Genomic DNA, 24,694 nt, shown 5'->3' with positions numbered 1-24,694 from the left:
TTTTCATTAAACGAGTAATGACTGATAGAATCTTACCATAGTTAGTATTATTTGGTTTTATGCCCTGTAAATCAAATTTATTATGTAACACGAATTATTATCAGTAAAAAAAGCAGAAATCATTTTGTTCACATTAAAATTGCTTACATATTTTATTCTATTATTATTGTATAATACAAACATCTATAAAATCCTGAACATATTTATCTCTACACTTTATAATGACTAGGTCACAATGGATTATAATTATAATTTATGTTAAAAAAGAAACATGTCCTAAGATTAAATCAGTGCATAGGATTTTCACTGATTTAGAAATCTACGATGAGTTCTACTTACACAATGGTGTGATGTTCTATCTAGAACATTAAATAAGTAGATAAGTTCATATGTATTATGTCACATCAAACTAAGGCTGATATTGATTATTGATAGATAAATAAGTATCGTTATTATCGATTCTAATCAGTGTAGCTACATTGATCATTGGTCAAATCAATCTCAATTCTGAATGATAATATTTATGTTAGTTGTATTATTTGAGTATTTTGGCTTGTCTGTTAAAGCTTTTCTTTTCAACATGACTAATGCATACATCTTGGAGAATCGGTAATATAATTAAATGAGAGTATCTATCATAGATACGAAATCTATAACTTTTGTACAAGAAGTGAAAAGATGACTTCTTTAATAGCTTAGTCCAAAGGGTTAAATCATTGAACGCTCATATTTGTAATTCATTTCACGAATTTATCATTTACAAAGAACTTAGTGGGAGTTAAAGATAAAATACAATTTAGGAGTAAAACGATAATTTACACCTAGCTCACTAGTAAGTCATCGATAGAGGATTGACAAATGGAAATTGTTATAACAATGGATCGCGTTTTTATACTAGTAAACATGTTCTATAAATCAAGAGTTCAATTTCGATTCTATAGTGGAGTTATTCGAAATTAATAAGTTGTGAGGATATTTATCTGTTGAATGTACTCAAGGGAACTTATTTTAGCTTGCATTCATGGATCTATGGTCTCCGTGTCGTCTTTGATTAAATCAAATCTAATAGTCCAAAATGTTGATTTCATTAACAACTGTAAATATCATGTTGACTAGGTCAACAAAAATAAATAATGTTATATTATTTATTGATATTTTCATAAATAAAGAAATAAGAGAAAATTTAGAAATTTAATTAGAAATTCTCGATAGAGTATTTTTCAATCACTTTGGGCAATTTTATTAATATTGATAATTTAGTATTAATATTAATAAAATATATTAAATCAAAGTTCAGATTATAATTAGTTAATTTGACAAGGATTTAGTAAAATTAATATTAAAATAAATAAATAGATAGATGTTTAAATTTTGAATCAATTGGGAAATCAAATTTAAAACAAATATCTTGGCCCATTCTCTTCTATGAGGGGCGACCAACAGTAGTTATTGGGACAATTTTTGCGCTCAATAAAATCTCAATTTATCTATTTAATATTTAATCAATAAATTAGAATTAAATTTATTGATGCCCTAGTTTTTGGCTATAAATAGAAGGCTTATGTGATGGTTAGGGTTGACCAATTTTTGGCTAAGTAAACTCTTCAAAATCAAATCCTAGGCGCCACTCTCTCTCTCTCTCTTAATTAAATTGAATCAAAGAAAGACGTAGAAGATTATGGTATAAAACAAAAAGTTAGAGAATCAAAATAAATGAATCTATTAATTTCACTGCGTATATGTAAGCGTTCTTGTGAGAATTTTATATTTATATGTTGTTTATTTTCAATATATATATATATATATTCATATTTGACAAGTTTCTTTGTTTTGTAAACATGAATCCATAATTAAACTATGAAATTTGAGATCCTACAAGTATTTAGGGTTAAAACATAGGGATAAATGGGAAAAGTTAAACCTGCCCACATTTATAAAGTTTAACAATTTGCATTTAATCAATAGATGAAAACAAGTTGATGAGGGTCGAAAGAAATGTTGTGCATAAAATAATTAAGGCAAGAGTAATTGTTGTGGATGGATGTTTGATATGAGAAGATTCACTTAATGGTTAATTGAAACTGGTTGTTAATGATGATTATTATAAAGTTGATTATTATGAATACCTGATGAGAAGAATGACGGGATGAAGCTTGCATCAAATAAATCAAGATCGATAAAACTTCACTATAACAAATGAAAAAGAATCATAGATGAATAAAGTAAACCCCAAAGGAAGAATCATGCATAAAATGCGACATTTCGCATTAAGTCAATAGAATAAAATTGATTGATTAGGATCGAAAAAGGTATTACAAATAAAATTTAACAACTTGTATTTTATAAAGAAGAAGAAGAAGAATGGATAGATAAAAAGAAAGAAGATTTTTTGTTTAAAAGATAAAGACAAATACATTCAAGAGAAGATCATAAGGTTTGCCTAGCTAACAGACCCTCGTAAGAAGAACAAAAAATCTATTATTAATTGTGCAAATAATAGTAACAAGATAGAGGAAATTATGCTTAATTCAAAATGATAGTAACAATGCATTAATGATCGATAGATTGACATGAAGAAAAAAAAAGGTCGAGAGAAATTCTATTCAAAATTATGGAAATATAATTGTAGAAGGTGATTGATCAATTCTTTTCAAAGCGATGGTAACAGAATTGGAGAAGATGAATGATAAATTTCATTCAAGAGTGATGGGAATAGAATTAGAGAAGATGATTAATAAATTCTATTCAAAACACTAGAAATAGAATTGAACAAAAAGGTCGGTAAGTTTTATTTCAAAATGATGAAAATAGAATTGTAGGAAATGATCGATAGAAAAAAGAATAAGATCGATAAATCTTATTTAAAGTTATAAGATAAATAAAGAAGATCGACACATATTACCTTAGTTGAAAGGTAAGAGGAATTTGTAGAATAAGGTCAGTGGATTGGAGAGGTTCAATTCAAAAAGATGATAATAAATTTAATAAAAGAGATTGATTGAAAATCTCACTTCAAAATGATAAAAGAGAAGTTAGTAAAGATGATTGATAAGAAGCCTTGTGTAGGCAAAGTTAGATTTAAGAAGGCGATCAGCAAATTTTGTTCCAAGGCGCGGAGAAGTAAAATTTAAGAAAAAGATTGGACGGCGAGAATGAGTTTTACTCAATTTAGTGATTAAGTAAAACTTAATACCAAGGGACTAAAGGTTAGAATAGGTACTATTTAATTTTATGGTGACAAAAAGAAGATTGGAAAACATAAATTAGAAACAATGAAAGATTGAAAAGCCAACAAATCTCTTACAAAAATGAAATGTCAGTTGCGATTAGGCAAGATTGATATGCCGAAGTTAAAATCCAGTTTGTTAAGGGTCTGGGAAGATCTGAAGAGCAATGCGCGAAGTAATATGGGCATAAATTAGAGAAACTAGCCAGTTAAGTGCCAAACAAAGCAATGATTGGCAAACTAAGTAGAAATGGTCAATATTTTCAAAGAAAGAAGCTCATTCAACATGAAACATGATTGAAAATCCATTTGAAAGTGACAAGAAAGCATGGATCAAAGGACATCTAGTAAAATCTAAGGAACACAGGAAGAGAAAATCAAGACAAATAGTAGGTGATAGTAACTAGTATTGTTAATGTGAGAATCGTTCAAAATTCATAGATAAAATTTACAATTGTTTTAAAAGTTTATAAGTTAAAAACAAAAGGATATAGTTTGTAAACTAAATAGCCAGAAGTAGGGTGGTGCCTGCAAACTAAAAGATAATTTCACCCTCAAGATCGTTTGGGATGGGGGATATAGGCCTCTCTTTCCAACACTGCAATCCTTTCATTAGCCCCCACGAAGGGCAGCTTCAAGACTTTGAATTTCCAAGTTCTTCTTTCCAAGTTAATGAAAAGAATTGGAAGCAAAACTTTGGAATTCAGCTTGTATGTTGTCAAAGGCTATGCCTTCATTCCCAAGTTGATGTTACTAGACTTCATAGAGAAATGTGATCAATTCAAGCCTTCGCTCTGAGTCAAGGGTCCTACCACGACATACATAGCAGAAGTCTTGGTACTCGCAAAAGGGGGATTCTTGGTCGGATCTTTTTTGAGAGTCGCCTCTAATGGACCCAAAACGGGTATGTTTTAAATATTTATAAATCGCAAGCGCATGAATCGTTCATATAGAATAGTGATCGTGTAAGCAGGGATGTCAAACCCAAAGGAGTTGTCTAAAATCGAAAAGAAAACTATTTTAAACCAAAATTAATAAATTCTAACCTAGTACCAAAGATTAATGGGATTTTTGTATAATAAAAATAAAATAAAATATAATAATAAATATATTAAAGACAACATATTCAACTAAATTAATAATTGAAATCAAGATGGTAAAAGAAAGATTATTAAGATAATAGAATCCACAAAATATAAGTTCAATAATATTTATAAGTACATTAATTCCCAAGTCTTAGTAATAGTTAAAATAAATCAAACTATCATTTTCCAAATAGATTTATAATTTTAAGCACAAATTACTTCTAAAAATATAGGATTTTTCTTCACTTTTCAAATTATAATTTCAAAGCATTTAGTGTAAATCAATCTAATGAAATAACAAATAAATTAATGAACATTATTTATAAGGCAAAACATAATATTTTTGTTCTAAACATGGATGTGTACAATTTAATGACACATCTTACACAACGAATATTATGTTTTTGCACTAATGAAGAAAAATATGTGCTAACAATCCAAAATACATGATATTTAAGACGAAAGAAGATATTTGAAGAAAAAAATTCCATAAACTTTGTTGCACAAAATGGGAAATCAACATACAAAATAAACACTATCTAGTTACATATTGTTTCATCATCACCTTAATAATCTTAAAAAGATTAGAAACTCATAACTAGAATAGAAAATACAAATAAAAAAATTACAAACATAGATAGGAAAATTTGGAGGAAAACCCCCAAATTATTCCTCTAAAAATACATAGAAAATTAACTAAAAAGAAGAAGAAGATGAAGAGAATAGAGAGGTTTGAAAGTGCAGAAACTTTGTGTAGTGTAACCTCCCCCAAATGAAGCACCCAAACTCCCTTATTTATAGCCAAAAAAAAAGGGATTAAAATAATCAATTTAAATTAATTAAATTGATTAAATTAATTTAATTAATTATAATATGGCAAATAGGGGTAAATTATATGGTGTAATGATGATGTTTTGGAGTAAAATGTGTATAAAAGTTTGGGTAAAAAGTAGTATTTTTGGCAAAGGGGACAAGGGTACAAAAGTGTATTTGATGGGCTCAAAAATTGGTGGCTTTGTTGAGTGTTGGCAGTTGGCACTACACCAAATACCCATTACCATAACACATGAATATAATACTATTAAAAAAGTATTATGGTAGTGTATTATATTGGGCAACTTTATGGAAAAAGGGCGGTAATATATTGCACCATCCCGCCACTTAGCTTTTTTTTTCATTTCTGAGACCTGAGAATCTCTTTAACATTTCTTAGACCCGAGATACCCATTTCTGAGACCCCCTTTCTCTTCAACATTTCTGAGATCCGAGACACCCATTTCTGAGACCCCCTTTCTCTTCAACATTTCTGAGATCCGAGACACCCATTTCTGAGACCCCCTTTCTCTTCAACATTTCTGAGACCCGAGACACTCATTTCCTTTCCTTCAACATTTTTGAGACCCATTTCCTTCAACATTTCGACACAAAGAAGAGACCCATTTCTTCGGCTTGGTACAGTCTCCGAACTCCTCACTCTCTCTCTCGTCTTTCTCTATCTCTCTATCAATCCGTTTCCAGTCGTGGCTTCTCGGATTTGTTCTTCTCTTCAGTCTTGGCAAGCCAGGTACGTATTAGATTTCTTTAAGTTTGGTGAAGAACTTTGTCTGAATCTGGCTTTCTTGGTCTATGTACTTGTTTTTTTTATATACTCATGGTGACTTATGCTCTGGTTTCGAACAGCGTTGGGGTTAGGAGGTTGGGTTCGTATGAGGCATTGGCCACTGCTACTCATTGGGTTAGGAGATTGGGTTCGTATGCTCTGGTTTCAGATGAAGTCCATGGCTAGCACCCAAGCTTAGCCTTGGCCCCAGAAGTTGAAGAAGAAAGCTTATAACTTTTTGTTCATTTCAAGTAAGTAAATAAGCTTCTTTTCCAAACTCTTTTCCTTTAGAACTCAAATTTTGTATATAATATAGATTTAGCATTTGCCTATGTTTTTGTCTTAGTTCTGAGTTTTCTGTTTTTGGATGATGATAGAAAATTGGCTAAGATTTATGAACTTTCCATTTGCTATAGAACTCAATTTTTGTATATATATTTATATATTGGCTGAGATTTCTGAACATTCCATTTACTTTTGCATAGAGCCATAGATCTATGATAAATAAAGTTATAAAGGGCCATCGATTGTAAGAACAAATCTGAGTTTATAACCATTTCTCAATGCTATGAACTAATGAACAATTTATACATTATATATAGATTACAGTTTATGCAATCAGGGTGTTTGAATGAATGCCTTATATAAGATTCCAAGACTAGCATACTTAAGGTTTAAAGAAATCATGTGTTTTGTTAATTATGAAACTTTATATATCCCTTACAAAATTGATTTTAAAAGAAGATTTGAAATCAATGGTGACAGGCATAGCATATTTGTCTTCTTTTCTCACAAGTAAAACTAAAAACAAAAGGCATACATAGTTTTCGTGTCAATCTCAGCCGCCTCACTTCAAGTTTGGCTCTGCCACAACATTTTTATTATTATGGGTTGCACTTGAACTCATTTAATGATATCTAAGCCATTTTTCAGCTGAACATATTTTTTGAGTGTTTGTTTTTTATCTTTTAGATGTTGAATGTATTTTGATGCCTTAATCAACGAGACAATGCTTGAGCTTGGTCATTATTGTTACTAACTTTGCTACTGGCAGGAGCATGCTACTTTTTTTTTCATAGATTTTGTTTTCCATGAGATTCATATGGTTGTTTTCTCCACTCACTTGTATTGTATATTCATTTATTAATACTAGTTTTGTTTTAAAAGAAAAAAGTTTAGTGCATTAAGCTGCTTGCATACAACTTTTTTAAACTTGCATATTCAGCGAGCTAATTGTCTAAGGAAACATTTCTTATGTTGTATTTGTCTTTTCATTTCAATGTTTAGATTGAAAGAAATTTCAAATTTTGGGAGGCCTTTCAGTGTGAAGGTTGCTGATATTGATTAACACAAAAATGAAGTTTTGTTTTATAAAATGTGTAGACACAGTGTCATATTGTAGCAAAACAAGAATTTTATTCTTAAACTTTTGTTAAGTAATTAAAGATCCCATCCATTAATTGACTGTTGTTTATGTAGAATGCTTCTGTCTAACTGCTCATCAGGTTGTAAATGTGATCGTTCCTGCATTAACAAACCATGCCAGAACTGAACTGCGAAGAAAATGAAACTTGTGCAGGTATAAGCATGTAAGGTATCATTAATCTTCTAGGCTTTTCGTGCTCTAAATTTGACTTTATTTTATTATAGTTTTTTTCTTAGTATTTAGGAAATAATTACAGCAAAATCAGCTGAGAGACAGTTATGGACTTGGATTTTTTTATATATTTTTTATTTTTTTGAGGGAATATGACCTTAGAAGTTAGTATAAGTGTTATTGGAGAATTACATCTTGACACTAAATAAAAAAAAATCTAGACACTAAATAAACAAATTTTATTGGTGGCATTTATTCTGCAGAATTTTGAAGGGGTAGCTCTATATAATAGAAACATGATCTCTTGAGCAGTAATCCTAAGTAGCCATGCTTGATAATAAGATATTCCATTCTTTACGCACTGGAATAGAGGGCCATTCATCTCACTTTTTTGTCACTGTTCAATTTTTTTAGCATTCTTACTAATAAATGATGATGATGTGTTTTGTAGAATTTTATTATAGCCAGTGTTTCTATTAACCAATTATAAAAAAAGATACAAGTTCTAATTGCCAAATTCTAAAATAAAACATGAGGTGTTTTCCTTCAAAGAAGATTTTGAATATCTTAAAGGAAACCCTTCATAGACTTTGTTTTCTCAAAATTCTTAATAACTTGTATTCTTCTAATATTATGCTTGAGTTATCTTTTTCTTTGTTTTTCCTTGAACCACTTAGCTTTAATTACTAAACAAATAAGGTTTGTTTATAGCCTAGAAATAGTGGTGTGATTTATGTGAATAAACACACTTTTAGCATTACTTAAGAAAATTGCTTTATTTGAAATCAATTTATTTTGAGTATAATAATTATGTGGGTTTTTTTTTTTTTGCTTTTTTTTAAGCTTTTTGATTTTTTTAATATATAGTTTGTCTTACTTTCATTTTCTATATATGTGGGCTTATCTTTCTAGCAAGATTGTTCTCAACAATAATTTCTATAAAATCAAGTATGTCTTCTTTGTGATAATATTATTCAACGTTGTTTCAAAACTGAAACATTACAATGGCTGTCATTAAAATTAACTATTCTACAATTATTATCGTACTCTTAAAACTAGTTATGATGGCTATGGTTCGTTATGATGGTTTGAATTTCGAAGTGAGTAGTCATTTTGTTCATATCACTCTTAAGGATGTTCTGTTCTGGTTTATTGTGCTTCGTTTTGTACTATTTTGTGTACAAGTTTTCATTATTCAGTACGTTAATAATGTTAATATTTCTCTGATAATCCAATGTTATTTAAGTTCACTTGCTGATGGTAATTAATATTCTACATTTTTTTTATTATTTCCTGCACTGGTTGTTCTTAGCCGGTTGGTATTGTTTCAATTATGTTGGTACCTTTCAAGATAGTTTGTTTTTAAGTTATTTATTCATTCCATCTAGTTTTAATTACTTAAGTAGCAATTAAATTAAGTTAGTTATTGTAACTTTTCTAAAAAAAATTGTTATTTATTTTTTAATTATTATTATTTTATTTGTTTAGTTGTTGATTGGATTATAAATAAATTTTAGTTCAGAATTCGTCAAGGTTTAAAATGGCTAGTTTGGGTACTAAGCCTTTTTGATTTGGTGAGGTCAGCTGTAAGCATCAACATTTATATGAATGAATTATTGTAAAATGTTAGGCCACTAATTGGGCTAACATATTCTAGGTGTAAATAGGGCTGAGATGTTTTAAGTGTAAACTGGCTGAGGTGTTGCAAATGTAAAATCTTACTGGTTGGGAAGCAAGTAATGTTGAATTTTTTAGGAAGTTTGTTAAGGTAGTTTGTGGGCTGAGTATAAATATACCAACAGTTGCCTTAGTAAGGCATCTGATTATTGTGTTTGAATTGTGGATGAGTAATAACTCTTTGGGAGATATCCAGTTGTCTTGAAGACTTGGATATTTGTAACTCTTTGGGGTGCCACCATTGGGGTTTTGTTTTAATAGTTTTCTGTGTAAGACATAAGTGGGGTATTAGAATTGGCAACTTAGGTCACTTGGCTTGAAGCCATTTTCATTTTGCAGTTGTCTGAATTTCGTACCCACAAATATTGGCAACTAAGGTAGAAATTTTCTCTTTCTCTTCTGACAGCTCATGTTTTAAGGCATTAGTGGGCATATTCCTATGAGAAGACCAAAGTAGAGTTGAATTACAACCCCAGAAGCTTGAAAAAAGGGCTGGAAGAGGTTCTGTCGTATGTACGAAACATTGATAATGATGTCCTCTCTCAACCTGTTATACTGAAGTCTCAAGATCAGAATCAGAAGGTTTTTATTTTTCCTCCTTAAACTACCTTATGAATGAATTATTAATCAACTTAAATTTACAGATTGCATTTTTTTGTTAGAGTTCATATATCACTAGAAATGTAGGCATTAGAATTATCTTGATCATTTGTTAGAGGGGCAGTGGTTGTATCTGTCAAGAATCTTGTTGGATTTGTGTTGATCAATGCGGATGGTAGCTGGTCATGTGAGACCAAAAACAAAACAGAACATCTTCCTAACCCAGTAAGTAGCTTTAAAAATCGATGCTTTCTGAATGGAGCTTTTTAATTTCAGTACTTTTATATGTCAAATGCCTTTGCTTATTGCTGCCTTTGGTTTAGTTTAGTTTGTTGTTCACTTTACTTGGTTGTTTATGTGATACTCATGGTATTTGACAGCAAAAGCAAAAGTAATATTATCACCCCAAGATAAGAAAATACCAGCAAAAGCAAAACTCAGTAGTGTTACATAGAAAGTTTAGAAATATTATCACTCCAAGATAAGAAAATACCAGGGAAAGAGATTTTAAAAAGAGAAAAGCCCCTCCATTAAACTTCCCATAACCTAACTCTAAACACATTTCCCACTTCCAACTTAGAAAGAAAGAGAAACTTTGGGAGAATAAGAGGAATAGCATGGGCTTCATAAAGGACCTCTAACAGCTATATTCATTCTACTTGTTAATTTGGATGCCATACTTGATGCCCTGTTGGTTACCTGTCACAGAGAGAATTTTGCCAAAGCTATTTACACATCAATGCTATGTTTGTATTGAACTTTACAGAAAGGAATTAACCTTGCTAGGTCTTTAGATAAGAAATAAATGGGGATAGAAGTTAGTACAAACTGTATCAAGGTAAGTCTCCACCTCTATGATAACAGGACATTTTTTTTGGGAAAAATAAAAATGAAACATTTAGTAGTTTTAGCTAAATTAGGCGAAACTATTATTTGGGCAACATTTCTTCATATTGGTTCTTCTTATGGAATATAGGGTGATAAATTAGTTATTTTTGATAGATTTGCATTTGATTTCATTGATGTGGCTCTTACTTTTTATGCAGTCTTCTTATGGTTTCGTTGACTACTTCAATCGCAGATCAGCTGCTTTTGCTATTATAACTCAGGCATCTGTAAGTAGAAATCTTAAATGGTTTTTCTGTTGAGAAAATTAATATTTATTTGATTCTAAGCTAAGAACTTATTTTTATTCTAGGTATGGCCAGCCTATTAAAGTTAATTGGGCATATGCAAGCAATTAGAGAGAAGATACATCAGGTATATAAGGAAACTGAATTTTTTATTACGATATTTTGTTAACTTTGCGGATGCCAAACTAGCTAACGATTGTTTGGTTGAAGAAAAATGGCAGTAGGTTTTTATATCTCTCTACTGATTATCTCTTTATTGCTTTTCTCCGTTCAAATGTACAGATTTTGTTTGTTTGCCGATATTTTTTTTTAAAACTAAAAGCATTATGTTCTCTTCTGTTAAATTGTTTGGACTTTCCCTTTTTTTACTTATAATTTTCCGAATATGTGAGTTTGCTTTCTGTTTTTGGCATTTAGATATATGTTGATTTGTTTGTATTTTCTAAGTGAAACACTTGATACTCAATCCAATTATTGGTACTTTTTTTTTTCTTCCTAATTTGTATTTAAAACAAATTCTTTGCTAAAAGTCTTTATGTTGTTGATCTTGTTTGTATATTATTTATGGAATTTGAGAAGAGGTTACTTGCATGGTTCATATCAAGATAATGATCAATCAAAGATCATTTTATATATACTATAATTCATCTACATTATATCAGCTGCATATGATGATTATGATTATGGGATTTTGGTCCCCAAGCCCTAAATATCTTACTTTGCATGTGGTGAATACTTGAATTAGGAAACAATATAAAGAGAGGAAAATAGATATTGTTATTTTTCGATAACTCTGCTTTGAATATTGTTCCTTCTATATAAAAATAGTTAAAAATCAAATTCTTAACTATACTCAACAATATCATAACATATACTATTACTATTACCCTTTCTCTCCCTACCCTCTCTGTCTTTCTCTCTAAATGGTTGAGTGTTCTGATTAAGTTTTCATGGGAAATAACATGGCAGATGTACTAAGTGAGGAACAGATTGTTGAGTTTAAAGAAGATTTTTGTCTTTTTGACAAGGATGGAGATGGTGAGTTTTCTGCTATCTCCTTAATTATTGGTTAGTATTAATGGATGTGTTTTTTTTCTTTTTTTGGTTTTAATAAGGCTAGCAGATAGTAGTATAGTATAAAGTTGCTGGTTCTCAGATTTTATTGGAGCATCTTGCATTTGTTGTAAGCACAGTATTTCAAGTACCACTGTTGGTAGCTTCTGAAATTCCTAGTCTTCTTGAGATTTCACTTGGCAATTAGTTTCTTTAGTATTGGAGTTTAGTTGGTGGCTATTGCATAGGTATGGCTAAGACTAGTAAAGTGCAAATTTAATATTGTAACATTTATTATGAAATGGTTTTGTTAACATAGTTTTTTACTTTATTAAAAAAAACACAGATTTTTACATGCATGCTTTTCTTTTTATTGAAAAGAAAAGGAATCATTATTACTCCATGGTATTTGGAAATGAGATTCAGTAAGGCACTTTTTGTTTTGAGCTTTGTTTCTTATTTTATCTCTCTTTTCTGAAAAAACCCTAATTTGTTTCTAATTCTCTAAAGTTCATCTACGCATCTTGTCTCTCCCTGCCTTAACTGGGAATCACTCATTCCAGTACAAAGGGACCAAGCCCAAATGAATCCTCATCCTATTTCTCAGTTCGTGTGTATGAATTGTCCTTTCCCTTTCTTTTTCTCCTGAGTTGCATAGGTCTGGTTTCCTTTACTCTCAAATGTGATAAGTTTCAATTCTTGTATTTAATGACCTTATTTGTTTTATTTTTCCTCTGAAATTAGTTTCTCTCTATGTTCTTTGTTCTTTTGTTTTTCTTGATTTATATTATTTCTTTATGGGAGTGATTTTAGTAACAATAAGAAACTAGCTTTTGGTGTTGAAGAGAACGACTTTCTGATCATCCCTTGAGTATAGAGTGTATAGTAATGTTTGAAGAGTGAATAAGTTTAATATATTTAAAAGAACTTCTTAAGGTCCGATTGTTCATCTCATTTTCTTCATCTTTATTTCTATTAACATTGATTTGGAGAATCCCTAGGTGTGCATTGCTTCTCTCTAATTTTTAAAAAAGTAGTAGTGAGGTGGTAATCTGGTTTTCGTTTGTCTCTATCTTTCTCTACCGAGGTATGGTCTCTCTCTCTCTCTCTCTCTCAAGCTCTCTGTGTTAGCCTTTTTATCTAAGATCAATTTGTTTGTGATTATTTGTCTGAATTTTTTTTATTCAAGTTATAAGTTAACTAATACTGTAGCATCTTAGTTTATGCTTCATGAGTTTTTCTCTGTTGATGGTTGAAGTTTGTTATGGTTTCTGTTATGGGCTCGAAAAGCTCTCCATAAATTCCACTTACTGATTACAGGAAATTAGTTCTCTGTAGATTTTTGTTTTGGTTTTGTGTTGTTATACTAATAAAATTAAGTTGCTCTTAGTGGGTTAATGAATTTTTTTTTCAGTGTTTCCTTATCCCATTTCATCATCTTTAATCTATAGAGTTTCGGGCAGGGATTGAAGTATGAGTAAGGCTCCTTTTTTATATGAACCTTTTTTTTTGTATTTTGTACTTCAAATCGTAGTATATTGACAAAATCTTTAAAAGAATGATTGTAGAGTTCTTTTATAAAAATATATATATATATTGGTTTGCAGTTACTCTTTTCTAGCTTTGGTCAAATCTGGGTTTGCTTTGTTATTTTCTAGAAGTTAGTTGTACCAAACTAGTTTTTTAAGTTGTTGGTCTCGACAGAGTTGTTAATTAGTTGTGGTGCTTAAGTATAGATGATTGTTTGATCTTATATGTGTTCCTAGTTATGGTTGTGGTGGTGGTATTGTTTTTGTACCAGTGGCAGTAAGGAGTTATTTAAATATTTATAACTTGATTAGTGTGCATAGTAGTTATTTAAATAGTAGCGAGGTGGACTCTAGTTTTCGTTTGTCTATGTCTTTCTCTACTGAGGTTGTTAGGAAAAAATGTTTTGCCTCAATGGAAATTGATAATAATATTACAACTCTATGCAATAATATTACAAATAAATATAGATTGATTAAATAAGATTACAACTCTATAACTGAAAGTACAAATAAACAAAATAGAAGAAGAAGGAGAGAAGAAGAATGGAATAGTGAAAAATACAACTCTAAGCAAAAGATTACAAATAAAGTAAAAGTGTTTGGAACACAAGAAAAGATGATTACAACTCTAAACAAAATTACAAGTAAATAAAACAAGAGGAATGAGAAGAAAAGAAATAGAGGAAATTGTAAGAACAAAACAAAGAAAACTCTCACTTACACAACCTAAGTGAAGAGTGTTGGGGATCACCAACTTGAACAAGGTTTAAAACCTTTGTCCAAAAGCTTATTTCCCCCTAACTCAAGCACTAAGGGATCTCTCTCAGATATTGGAAAATCTTTCTAGAATTATCAAGCCTCAAGGTGTTTCTAGCCAAGTGCTCTAATGGATAGAAATGTTGTGTCATACAAGTGAGCTATAGGCTCCTATTTATAGAGTTTAGAGACATCCTTTGAATTTCAAATTCAATCAACCCCCATGGCTATTACCAATGTTTAATTGGATTAAAATGGAATTAAAAAGGAGATTTGGGAGTTATTTGGGTTCTTTGAGCCGTTCAACAAAGATCGAAAAAACTAAAAGAAAAAAAAAATGGTCAGTTTTTGGCCTGTGGCCGTGGCCACCGACCATTTTCAGCACTAAAAAATGTGTTGTTTTTTCAAACGGTTCCAAACCCTCCCAAATGATTTTGTAACTCCCAAAACACATTATTGGGGTTAAAATCAAATCTCAAGCAGCCATATCACATATGGCTTTATGAAATTCATCTCAATATTGTGTAACAACAATTTTACACAATAAAGGGTAATATTTGGAAGTTACAAATTTGTAACACCAAATATGTTACATTATTTGGATATATCTCATATATCTAAATATTGTAACTCTCTATTATATGTTACAATATGTGACACACTTTGTCACATTTATTTAATCTAAAACATTATATTATAATATAATATAATATTACATTATATTATATTATAAAATAATATAACATTCCCCCACTAGATTAAATAGTTATCTATTGTAACACTTATTTAATCAATCATTATATTTTGAAATACAACATATCCCCCACTTGATTAAATAAGAACTCTCTCTTATAGGAGTCATTGCATTAGTGCATAAAGCAGAGTGTTTTTCAACTTGAACTTTACTATAGTGTAATTATCACAAAATTTGTTGAAAATTAGGTTGCACTAGGCATTGAACCATCTTTTCATGAAAAAAAATTGGTGATAACACACACACCTTTGCAATGTTCACTTGAGACCTCTATGTCTCGCTTTGCACCGTTAATGAGCATGTGCACTTTCAATTCATAGACGTTCTTGAGAATACTCCCAATTCTCATGAGAGGCGGCACCACCCCTAGGTCCATATAGGTAGAATTCTTACAGTATTTTGTTACCAAAAATACTTGTCTTTACAAGACTGAATTCTATTAAAAAACCTTTCGGTTTTAACCCTCAACTTGGTAACACACAAGTACTCAATATCTCAGATGGGACAACTAATATTCACTTGATTGACTTGTTGTTACCTATTGAACCTAACACTAGTTGAATAACTAGTGTTAAGATAGGTTACCATCAATCATGAATCTCTTTAGAGAATTTAAGTCCCATCCCTCGAGAAGATGCAGCCACTAAATCCCTCGTTAGTGGCTTAGTGAAAGGATCCGCCAGATTTTCACTTGTTCTTACATAGGATATTGAGATGACTCCTCTTTGAATCAATTCTCTTACATATCCATGTCTTAGACTAATGTGTCTAGACTTCCCATTATACACTTCAATGTATGCTCTAGCCAATTTCGCTTGGCTATCACAATGTATCGATATAGTAGATACATTTTCTTTGATTAGGGGAATCTCTATCAACAGATCCCTTAACCATTCAGCCTCTTTGTCGGTAGCAGGTAGAGCTATGAACTCTGCTTCCATAGTGGAATGAGATATACAAGTTTGTTTCTTGGAACCCCAAGAAATTGCACCTCCACCAAATGTAAATACCCAACCAGTTGTGGACAAGTTGTCCCTAAGATTGGATATCCAACTTGCATTTGTATATCCTTCTAATATCGAAGGAAATTTGGAGTAGTGAAGGCTTAGTCCTTTGGTTTTCTTGAGATAACTTAGGACTCTTCCAATTGCCTTCCAGTGATCCACACTTGGATTACTTGTAAACCTACTAAGTTTACTTACCGCAAATGCTATATCAGGTCTACTACACTGGGCAGCGTACATTAGACTCCCTATAGCACTAGCGTACTCCAATTGAGCCACCGCTCTTCCTTCATTCTTCTCTAGTTTTACACTATGATCAAATGGAGTATTGGGATCTTTAACCTTGAGATGGTTAAATTTGTTCAATACTTTCTCAACATAGTGGGCTTGCCCTAACACAAAACCCCCACTATGTTTCTTTACTTTGATACCGAGTATGGTATCAACTTCTCCAAGATCTATCATCTTGAAGGTTGATGATAGAAACCTCTTCGTTTCTTCTATCCCTTTCATGCTATTACTTAGAATAAGCATGTCATCCACATATAAGCAAACAATGATCACATATCCCTTACAAGTTTTGGAATACAAACACTTATCTCCATTGTTATGTCTAAACCCATTAGACATGATGGCTTGATCAAATTTCTCATGCTATTGCTTAGGAGCTTGTTTCAATCCATATAAGGATTTTACAAGTCTACAAACTTTATGTTCATATTTTGGTAGGACAAACCCTTTGGGTTGTTCCATATAGACCTCCTCATTGAGGTCAGCATTAAGGAATGTCGTTTTGAAATCCATTTGATGAACATACAAGTTGTGTATAGAAGCTAAAGCGAACAAAATTCTTATAGAAGTTATTCTTGCAACAGGCGCATAGGTATCGAAATAATCGATACCCTCTTTTTGCCTAAACCCTTTAGCTACTATTCTAGCTTTAAAGGTTTGGATAGTGCCGTCAGTGTGGTATTTTCTCTTAAATACCCACTTACACCCAATTGGCTTAGACCTCGGTGGGAGGTCTACCAATTCCCAAGTGTTACTGGAAATAATGGAATCCATCTCATCATTGATGGCTTCTTTCCAAAATGCACTATCTCTTGATTGCATAGCTTCTCTATAAGTCTTAGGATCATCCTCAACGAGAAGTACAGTAGGAATTTTGCCAATGACTTCCTCTCTATTTCCTTCTACCATGTAGAATGAAATTCGTTGAGAATCTATCTCATCCACTACTAGACTTTTATGATTTTTAAGCCTTTGACTTCTTCTAGGTTCAAAGGGTTGCTTTACATCCTTTTGAGAAATCTCCTCTTGAGAATCAACTTTGGATGTAGAAGATTAAGAATTGTTCTCATATAACAAATTCTCCTTTAGAGATGTTGAAACTTGAGAATTGTTGTCACATAACATGTTCTCGAAAAATTCAACTTCTCTAGATTCAATCACAATATTAGACTCTAAGTCTTATAGCATATAAGCTTTACTATTGTTGGCATAACAAACAAAATCACACTTTATGGCTCTTGAACCTAACTTTGTTCTATTAGGTTCGTTTTTTTGGCAATATGCAAGACATCCCCACACTTTGAAGTACCCTATGTTGGGTTTTCTTCCTTTCCATAACTCATATGGAGATATCTCATTTTTCTTCATTGGTATTCGATTAAGAATGTGACAAGTGGTTAATAACGCTTCACCCCATAAGTTGAAATTCAACTTAGAAAACACCAAACATAAAATTTATCATCTCTAGATAAGTCCTATTTTTCCTTTCGGCAACACCATTGTGTTGTGGTGTATAAGGTGCAGTGCACTCATGAATTATACAATTTTCTTCACAAAATGTATTGAATTCATTAGAGAAGTACACTCCTCCTCTATCACTTCTTAGTACCTTAATCTTGTTATTTAGTTGATTTTCAACTTCTAATTTATACAATTTAAAAGCATCAAAAGTTTCATCTTTATGCTTTAAAAGGAACACATAGGTATATCTACTAAAATCATCTATAACAGTAAGAAAATACCTTTTACCACCTCTAGTTAAAACACCATTTAATTCACAAAGATCACTATGGATTAAATCTAGTAAATTAGATGATCTTTCTACACTGGGAAATGGTTTCTTAATCATTTTCGTCTTAACACATGTTTCACATTTACCATAGTTTTTAATATTGCATGCAATCATACCACATTTTACTACTCTTTTCATGGTTGAAAAACCTATATGCGATAGTCTAAGATGCCACAAAAATAAAGAATCATACTCAACAATATAGGCGGAATTAGCATTTTTATTGATAACATTGAAAGTTACATCATTGGTGCACAATTTAACCATTCCCTCACAAGAGTACCCTTTTCTCAAGAATACATTTGATTTGGTAAGTATAAGTTTACCGGACTCAAAAACGGCTTTAATGCCGGGCTTGCCAAGCAAATCACCACTTACCAAGTTTCTACTCATTTCGGGAACATAAAGTACATTCACTAATGTAACTTTCTTGCCGGAGGTGAAGTAGACATCAATAGTACCTTTACCAAGTACCTTGGATTTGCCCTCATTGCCCATTTGTATCTCATGGCTACCCTTTGACTCTTCAAAGGTCTTGAACAATGATTTGTCATAGGTGACATGGACGATGGCACATGTATCATACCACCACCCTTTCACCTTGCCTTGGACCGCATTCACCTCACTAAGGGTAGCAACTATGTTTTCCTCTTGAGTTGCGTTCACCCAAAGGTTTCTCATTACCCTTTTTCCCTTTGTTTTTGGGATGTTTTGGTTGTGACACCGCATTTGCTTTGGAAGTCTCACCATTAGACCCCTCCACAAGTTTATCTCTACATATCGATTCCTCTTCGATTTGAATATGTTTTTGGATTTCCTCCAAAGAATAATCCTCATTTTTATGAAGGATTCTTTTCCTATAGCTCTTCCAAGTTAGTGGTAATTTAGCCACTATAGCACCAACTTGAAAGGCCTCGGGAAGCTCAATCTTTAGCACTTTCAATTTGTTAACAATTATTTGCAATTCATGAATTTAAGGAAGAATAGGTTTATCACCAAAAAATTTGAAATCGAAGTATTGAGATATCAAAAACTTTTTGGTACCTTCCTCTTCTGCCTTAAACTTTTTCTCAAGTGCATCCCATATCTCCTTGGCTGATTTGGTCTCGGTGTAGAGGTCATAGAGCCTATCGGATAGGGCGTTGATGATATGACCCCTACAAAGGAGATTGTCCTCCTCCCTCTTCCTTCTCTTCTCCACCTCCTCGGGAGTGTCTTTGTCGGATGGCTCGGCTAGAGGTGCCAAGGAAGACTCAAGGATGTAGGCGATTTTGAGAGTGGTTAATAAAAACCTCACATTGTCTTGCCACGTAGTAAAATTGGATCCATCAAACCTATCCAACCTTACTAGGTCTTGATTCATGATCTTGATGGTTTCCCCTTCCATTGAAACAAAACAGGAATAAGCTTTTGAATGTTAGGAAAAAATGTTTTGCCTCAATGGAAATTGATAATAATATTACAACTCTATGCAATAATATTACAAATAAATATAGATTTATTAAATATTATTACAACTCTATAACTGAAAGTACAAATAAACAAAATAGAAGAAGAAGAAGAATGGAATAGTGAAAAATACAACTCTAAGCAAAAGATTACAAATAAAGTAAAAGTGTTTGGAACACAAGAAAAGATGATTACAACTCTAAACAAAATTACATGTAAATAAAACAAGAGGAATGAGAAGAAAAGAAATAGAGGAAATTGTAAGAACAAAACAAAGAAAACTCTCACTTACACAACCTAAGTGAAGAGTGTTGGGGATCACCAACTTGAACAAGGTTTAAAACCTTTGTCCAAAAGCTTATTTCCCCCTAACTCAAGCACTAAGGGATCTCTCTCAGATATTGGAAAATCTTTCTAGAATTATCAAGCCTCAAGGTGTTTCTAGCCAAGTGCTCTAATGAATAGAAATGTTGTGTCATACAAGTGAGCTATAGGCTCCTATTTATAGAGTTTAGAGACACCCTTTGAATTTCAAATTCAATCAACCCCCATGGCTGTTACCAATGTTTAATTGGATTAATATGGAATTAAAAAGGAGATTTGGGAGTTATTTGGGTTCTTTGAGCCGTTCAACAAAGATTGAAAAAACTGGAAAAAAAAATGGTCAGTTTTTGGCCTATGGCCGCGGCCAGAGACATTAGTGGCCGTGGCCAGTAGCCTCTGTCCCACAGGCCGCGGCTACCAACATTCCGTGGCCGCAGCCACCGACCATTTTCAGCACTAAAAATGTGTTGTTTTTCCAAACGGTTCCAAACCCTCCCAAATGATTTTATAACTCCCAAAACACATTATTGGGGTTAAAATCAAATCTCTAACAACCATATCACATATGGCTTTATGAAATTCATCTCAATATTGTGTAACAACAATTTTACACAATAAAGGGTAATATTTGGAAGTTACAAATTTGTAACACCAAATATGTTACATCATTTGGATATATCTCATATATCTAAATATTGCAACTCTCTATTATATGTTACAATATGTGATACACTTTGTCACATTTATTTAATCTAAAACATTATATTATAATATAATATAATATTACATTATATTATAAAATATTATAACAGAGGTATGGTCTCTCTCTCTCTCTCAAGCTCTCTGTGTTAGCCTTGTTATCTATGATCAATTTGTTTGTGATTATTTGTCTGAATTTTTTTTATTCAAGTTATAAGTTAACTAATATTGTAGCATCTTAGTTTATGCTTCATGAGTTTTTCTCTGTTGATGGTTGAAGTTTGTTATGGTTTCTATTATGGGGTCGGAAAGTTCTCCAAAAATTCCACTTACTGATTACAGTAAATTAGTTCTCTGTAGGATTTTGTTCTGGTTTTGTGTTGTTATACTAATAAAATTAAGTTGCTCTTAGTGGTTAATGATTTTTTTCAGTGTTTCCTTATCCCATTTCATCATCTTTAATCTATAGAGTTTCGGGCAGGGATTGAAGTATGAGTAAGGCTCCTTTTTTATATGAACCTTTTTTTTTTTTTTTTGTATTTTGTACTTCAAATCGTAGTATATTGACAAAATCTTTAAAAGAATGATTGTAGAGTTCTTTTATAAAAAAAATTATTGGTTTGCAGTTACTCTTTTCTTGCTTTGGTCAAATCTGGGTTTACTTTGTTATTTTCTAGAAGTTAGTTGTACCAAACTAGTTTTTTAAGTTGTTGGTCTCGACAGAGTTGTTAATTAGTTGTGATGCTTAAGTATAGATGACTGTTTGATCTTATATGTGTTCCTAGTTATGGTTGTGGTGGTGGTATTGTTTTTGTACCAGTGGCAGTAAGGAGTTATTTAAATATTTATAACTTGATTAGTGTGCATTAATATAATTAGGGGTGTGCATAACATGGTTCAAATAATGGGTTTACGAGAGACTCTCCATAGAATGACAATTGTGTTCATAGTTATTTTGCATAGTGGGTTTCACGATAATTTATTTTGATGTTTTTGTCCTTTGTCTTGTTGATTATAGGCTACAACTTTAGCATATTATTTGGGTTGTGTTCATTTTTGTATTTGTGTGAGTTTTTGGATTTTTCATTAGCTTTACAGCATAATTATTTATTTTACAACAATTTTATAGTCTAATTATTGATTATGAGCTCTCTTTTTGTTGTTTGGTTTGATAGTACTGATACTTTACAAGGATGATTGGTCTAGCTGCTGATTATTGTCCAAGATTCATTCTATAATTAAGACAGAAAGTATGCTTTTTAGTTTGGAAAATTACAAGAGATGAACATCCATACTCTAATTCTAGTCTTACAAGAGATGTGTTATATGTTATTTTCATTATAAATTCTATCTTATGTTGTTTATCCTTGTATAATGCAGATGCTAAAGAAGCTAAGCAAACAATTACGTGGCGAGGATTGGAATTGGAACAACTTAAACATATTATGTTGGGCAATAGGGTCTATATTTGGGTTTGATTATGACTGTGTTGATTCTTTATTGCTTCTCCATAGTTATCTTTAGTTGATATTTATGAAATGGGTTATCTTTATTGATTATAATTGCTTGGGTTATATGTCAACCTTTAGAAGACCTTGATTGGATATGGATACAGATTGTTTAATGATTGCTTATATTGAATTTTTTTTCTTTGTATATTTTACTATAAAGGCTCCGCAACATCACCATAATCTAGCTCATCCTATTGTAAATTATGAAAATCTAGTTACATTGGAGCCCTAGAAGCTCTCAAGATATTTGTTATATTCTTAGTTTTGTAAATTGTTACAAGCTCCATTGATAAGATCTAGATAATATATTGTGTGCTTGTGCTTGATTATTTGTATTTCTGAATACTGCCGACCTAGTGTTTTTCACACTCTAATTGTTCTATAAATATTTACATTATTAAGTCTTCCAGAGTATCCAATGGAGTTCTATTCCAAGATAAGAACTCATATGGTTCTTTCCTATCATTATCTTCTAGTACTTTTATACTAACATATGCTCTCATGTGTCAGGTTGGATCTATTGCTGTGTTTGTAATGAGGCATAGAGGCCAGGTTGGAGGGGGCAGAAGTCCGTTACAGCATATAGTGAATGTAATTGCTCTAAATATGGTATGTCCTCACTTTGGATGAGCAAATTTTAAATCTCTGTTTACAGTCAAAACTTGAAAGCTGAGGGTCTGTTTTGCCATATTGAATCTTCTCCATTGATCTGACCTGAATCTAAATGATTCATTTAACATGATTTGTCTATATATTATTTGTTTCTCACTTTTTCTCTAGCTTGCTTAATGACCATAAAAATATACTTCACAGGTTATTGGCTGAGGGATTTCAGAAACTATTAATAGACCCACTCAAATATTGTCTTTCCTTTGCATTTTCATTCTCTATCATATCGGTGCTTTCTGGTGTACTTTCTTTCTCCATGTTGGTTGCTTTGTCCATGGCTGAGATTTGTTCTTCTTACCTTACTTCTGGGGGTCTCTACTATTAGAGTACCAAGCTTGCTGGCCCAAAATGGTCACCATTTGCTTCATGGATAACTGGCTCGTATGTAATAATATTCTTTTTCTAACTGTTAACTTGGGAAAATGTCTTTCTTCAATTTTTTCTAGTTGACTATTTATACTCTGGCTTGGAGCTTTTAGAGTTTCATTTGGGGTCTGAGACTGTAATGCTTGCTTAGGTCTTATATTGTATACAGTTTTATTATTTGATTCATATTATTTAATTTGTTTAAGTACATACCTTACCTTTTATCTGCTATTGTAGGAGAAAAATGTCTCTTTCTCCATCAATTGGAGGAGAAAAGGATACTTAATTTTGAAGGCTTTGTGTTGGGCAGCTGTAGAATATTTTGTGCAGAAAGTAGTAACTTTTCAATATGTTGAATATTTAAGACTGCTTGAATACTTAAAGAACATTTTGTTGCTGATGACAGTGTTGAATGTTTTAAACTAATTTGTGGATTGTTAATACAATGTTGAATGTTTTTACTTTTTGTTATTTGAAAATCAAGTTCATTTGATGATGCTAGCATATATTAGAAAGCTAATTTTAATTATATAAAAAAATTAAAATATAATAGAATAAATTAGTGTTATATAAATGAATATATAATAAGAATTTAAACTTATCTAAATATTAAAATAATACGAAAATTGTGTTATAATATTTATTACAATAACACTTTTTATGTAAAGAATTTTGTTATACAAACTTCATTATATAACACAAATAATATGTTATACTAAAGTGTAGTAGAACACAAATTTATAAGTATTGAAATGTGTTATGTAATCGACTATAAATAATATAATTAAACACTTATCTATTTATTAAAATAACACAGAAAGTGTGTTATCGTTGACATTATAATAACACATCTGTATAACAATGATAAAGTGTTATGTAAAGTACCCTGACCTACGATAACATAGTCGGTCTTAACACATCAAAAAGGATTATGGTATGTTTTGATAACACATTTTTGGTGTTATTAAAAGCATTTTTTCTTGTAGTGTGGTGGCATGGATGGAGGCAGGTGGCGTTGGGCTTGCTGGAGCTTTGGGCCGAATTGAGCATGGGAGGAGAATGGCTGGAGTGGGCTTCCTGCAGGGCTCGACTTCATGAGAGAATTGGAGCAGCTGAATGGTTGGTGGCATGGCAGTTGGGGAAGGGTCGAATGCTGTGGACAGCTAGGAAGGTGGCAAGGCAGGTGCTGACTTTGGTGGCATCAGCTGAAGGAAGGGAGGCGTGCGGAGGAGTTGCTGGGCCGAGAGGATGGCACGGTTGGGCATTGCTTTGTGGGCCTGGGCCGAACTGAAGGGCAGCTAGGAAGGAGGCACGGGCCTGGCTTGGGCCGAAGTGGAGCTTGATCCATGCCATTTTTAAAAATGCCATTTTCCCTTCTATCTTTTCCTTAAAAATGCCAATTTTCTTTCATTTTTCTTGCTTTTTCAAGAGCAAAAAATGCAACAAATTCTCTACAAAAATCAACATAAATTAAATTAAAACTAAATATTTCCAATAATAAAAGATACAACAAAAGTTCTATGAAAATATTAATTAAAATTTAATTTACTTAAACATTTAAGCTCAAAACTGCATCTTT

The 24,694-nt window shown here is 31.8% G+C and overlaps 1 protein-coding gene across 22 annotated transcripts; it reads left to right on the top strand.

Annotated features, from left to right (window-relative positions):
• Positions 1–5,457: 5,457 nt before the first annotated feature.
• LOC133818991 (uncharacterized) lies at positions 5,458–23,586 on the top strand. Of its 22 annotated transcripts, none has more exons than XR_009886206.1 (11): positions 5,458–5,875; positions 5,992–6,162; positions 7,391–7,490; positions 9,592–9,767; positions 10,832–10,900; positions 10,984–11,045; positions 11,888–11,956; positions 21,745–21,819; positions 21,950–22,029; positions 22,591–22,689; positions 22,894–23,325. XR_009886206.1 is itself a non-coding variant. In XM_062252136.1 (3 exons), exons 1-3 carry the CDS (start codon positions 22,015–22,017, stop codon positions 23,539–23,541), a joined length of 315 nt encoding a protein of 104 aa, XP_062108120.1. In that variant the 5' UTR covers positions 21,071–22,014; the 3' UTR covers positions 23,542–23,586. The 22 variants fall into 22 exon arrangements, 1 of the variants encoding a protein (XP_062108120.1); XR_009886203.1 differs by having other exon boundaries at positions 5,460–5,875; positions 21,950–22,041; XR_009886207.1 differs by lacking the exons at positions 21,745–21,819; positions 22,894–23,325 and adding an exon at positions 23,353–23,586 and having other exon boundaries at positions 5,459–5,875.
• Positions 23,587–24,694: the final 1,108 nt, after the last annotated feature.

The sequence above is a fragment of the Humulus lupulus genome, chromosome 2 (assembly GCF_963169125.1).
Source record: "Humulus lupulus chromosome 2, drHumLupu1.1, whole genome shotgun sequence".
Classification (NCBI taxonomy): domain Eukaryota; kingdom Viridiplantae; phylum Streptophyta; class Magnoliopsida; order Rosales; family Cannabaceae; genus Humulus; species Humulus lupulus.
Note: the sequence above shows the minus strand (reverse complement) of the source record. Positions and strands in the feature narration are given on the sequence as shown.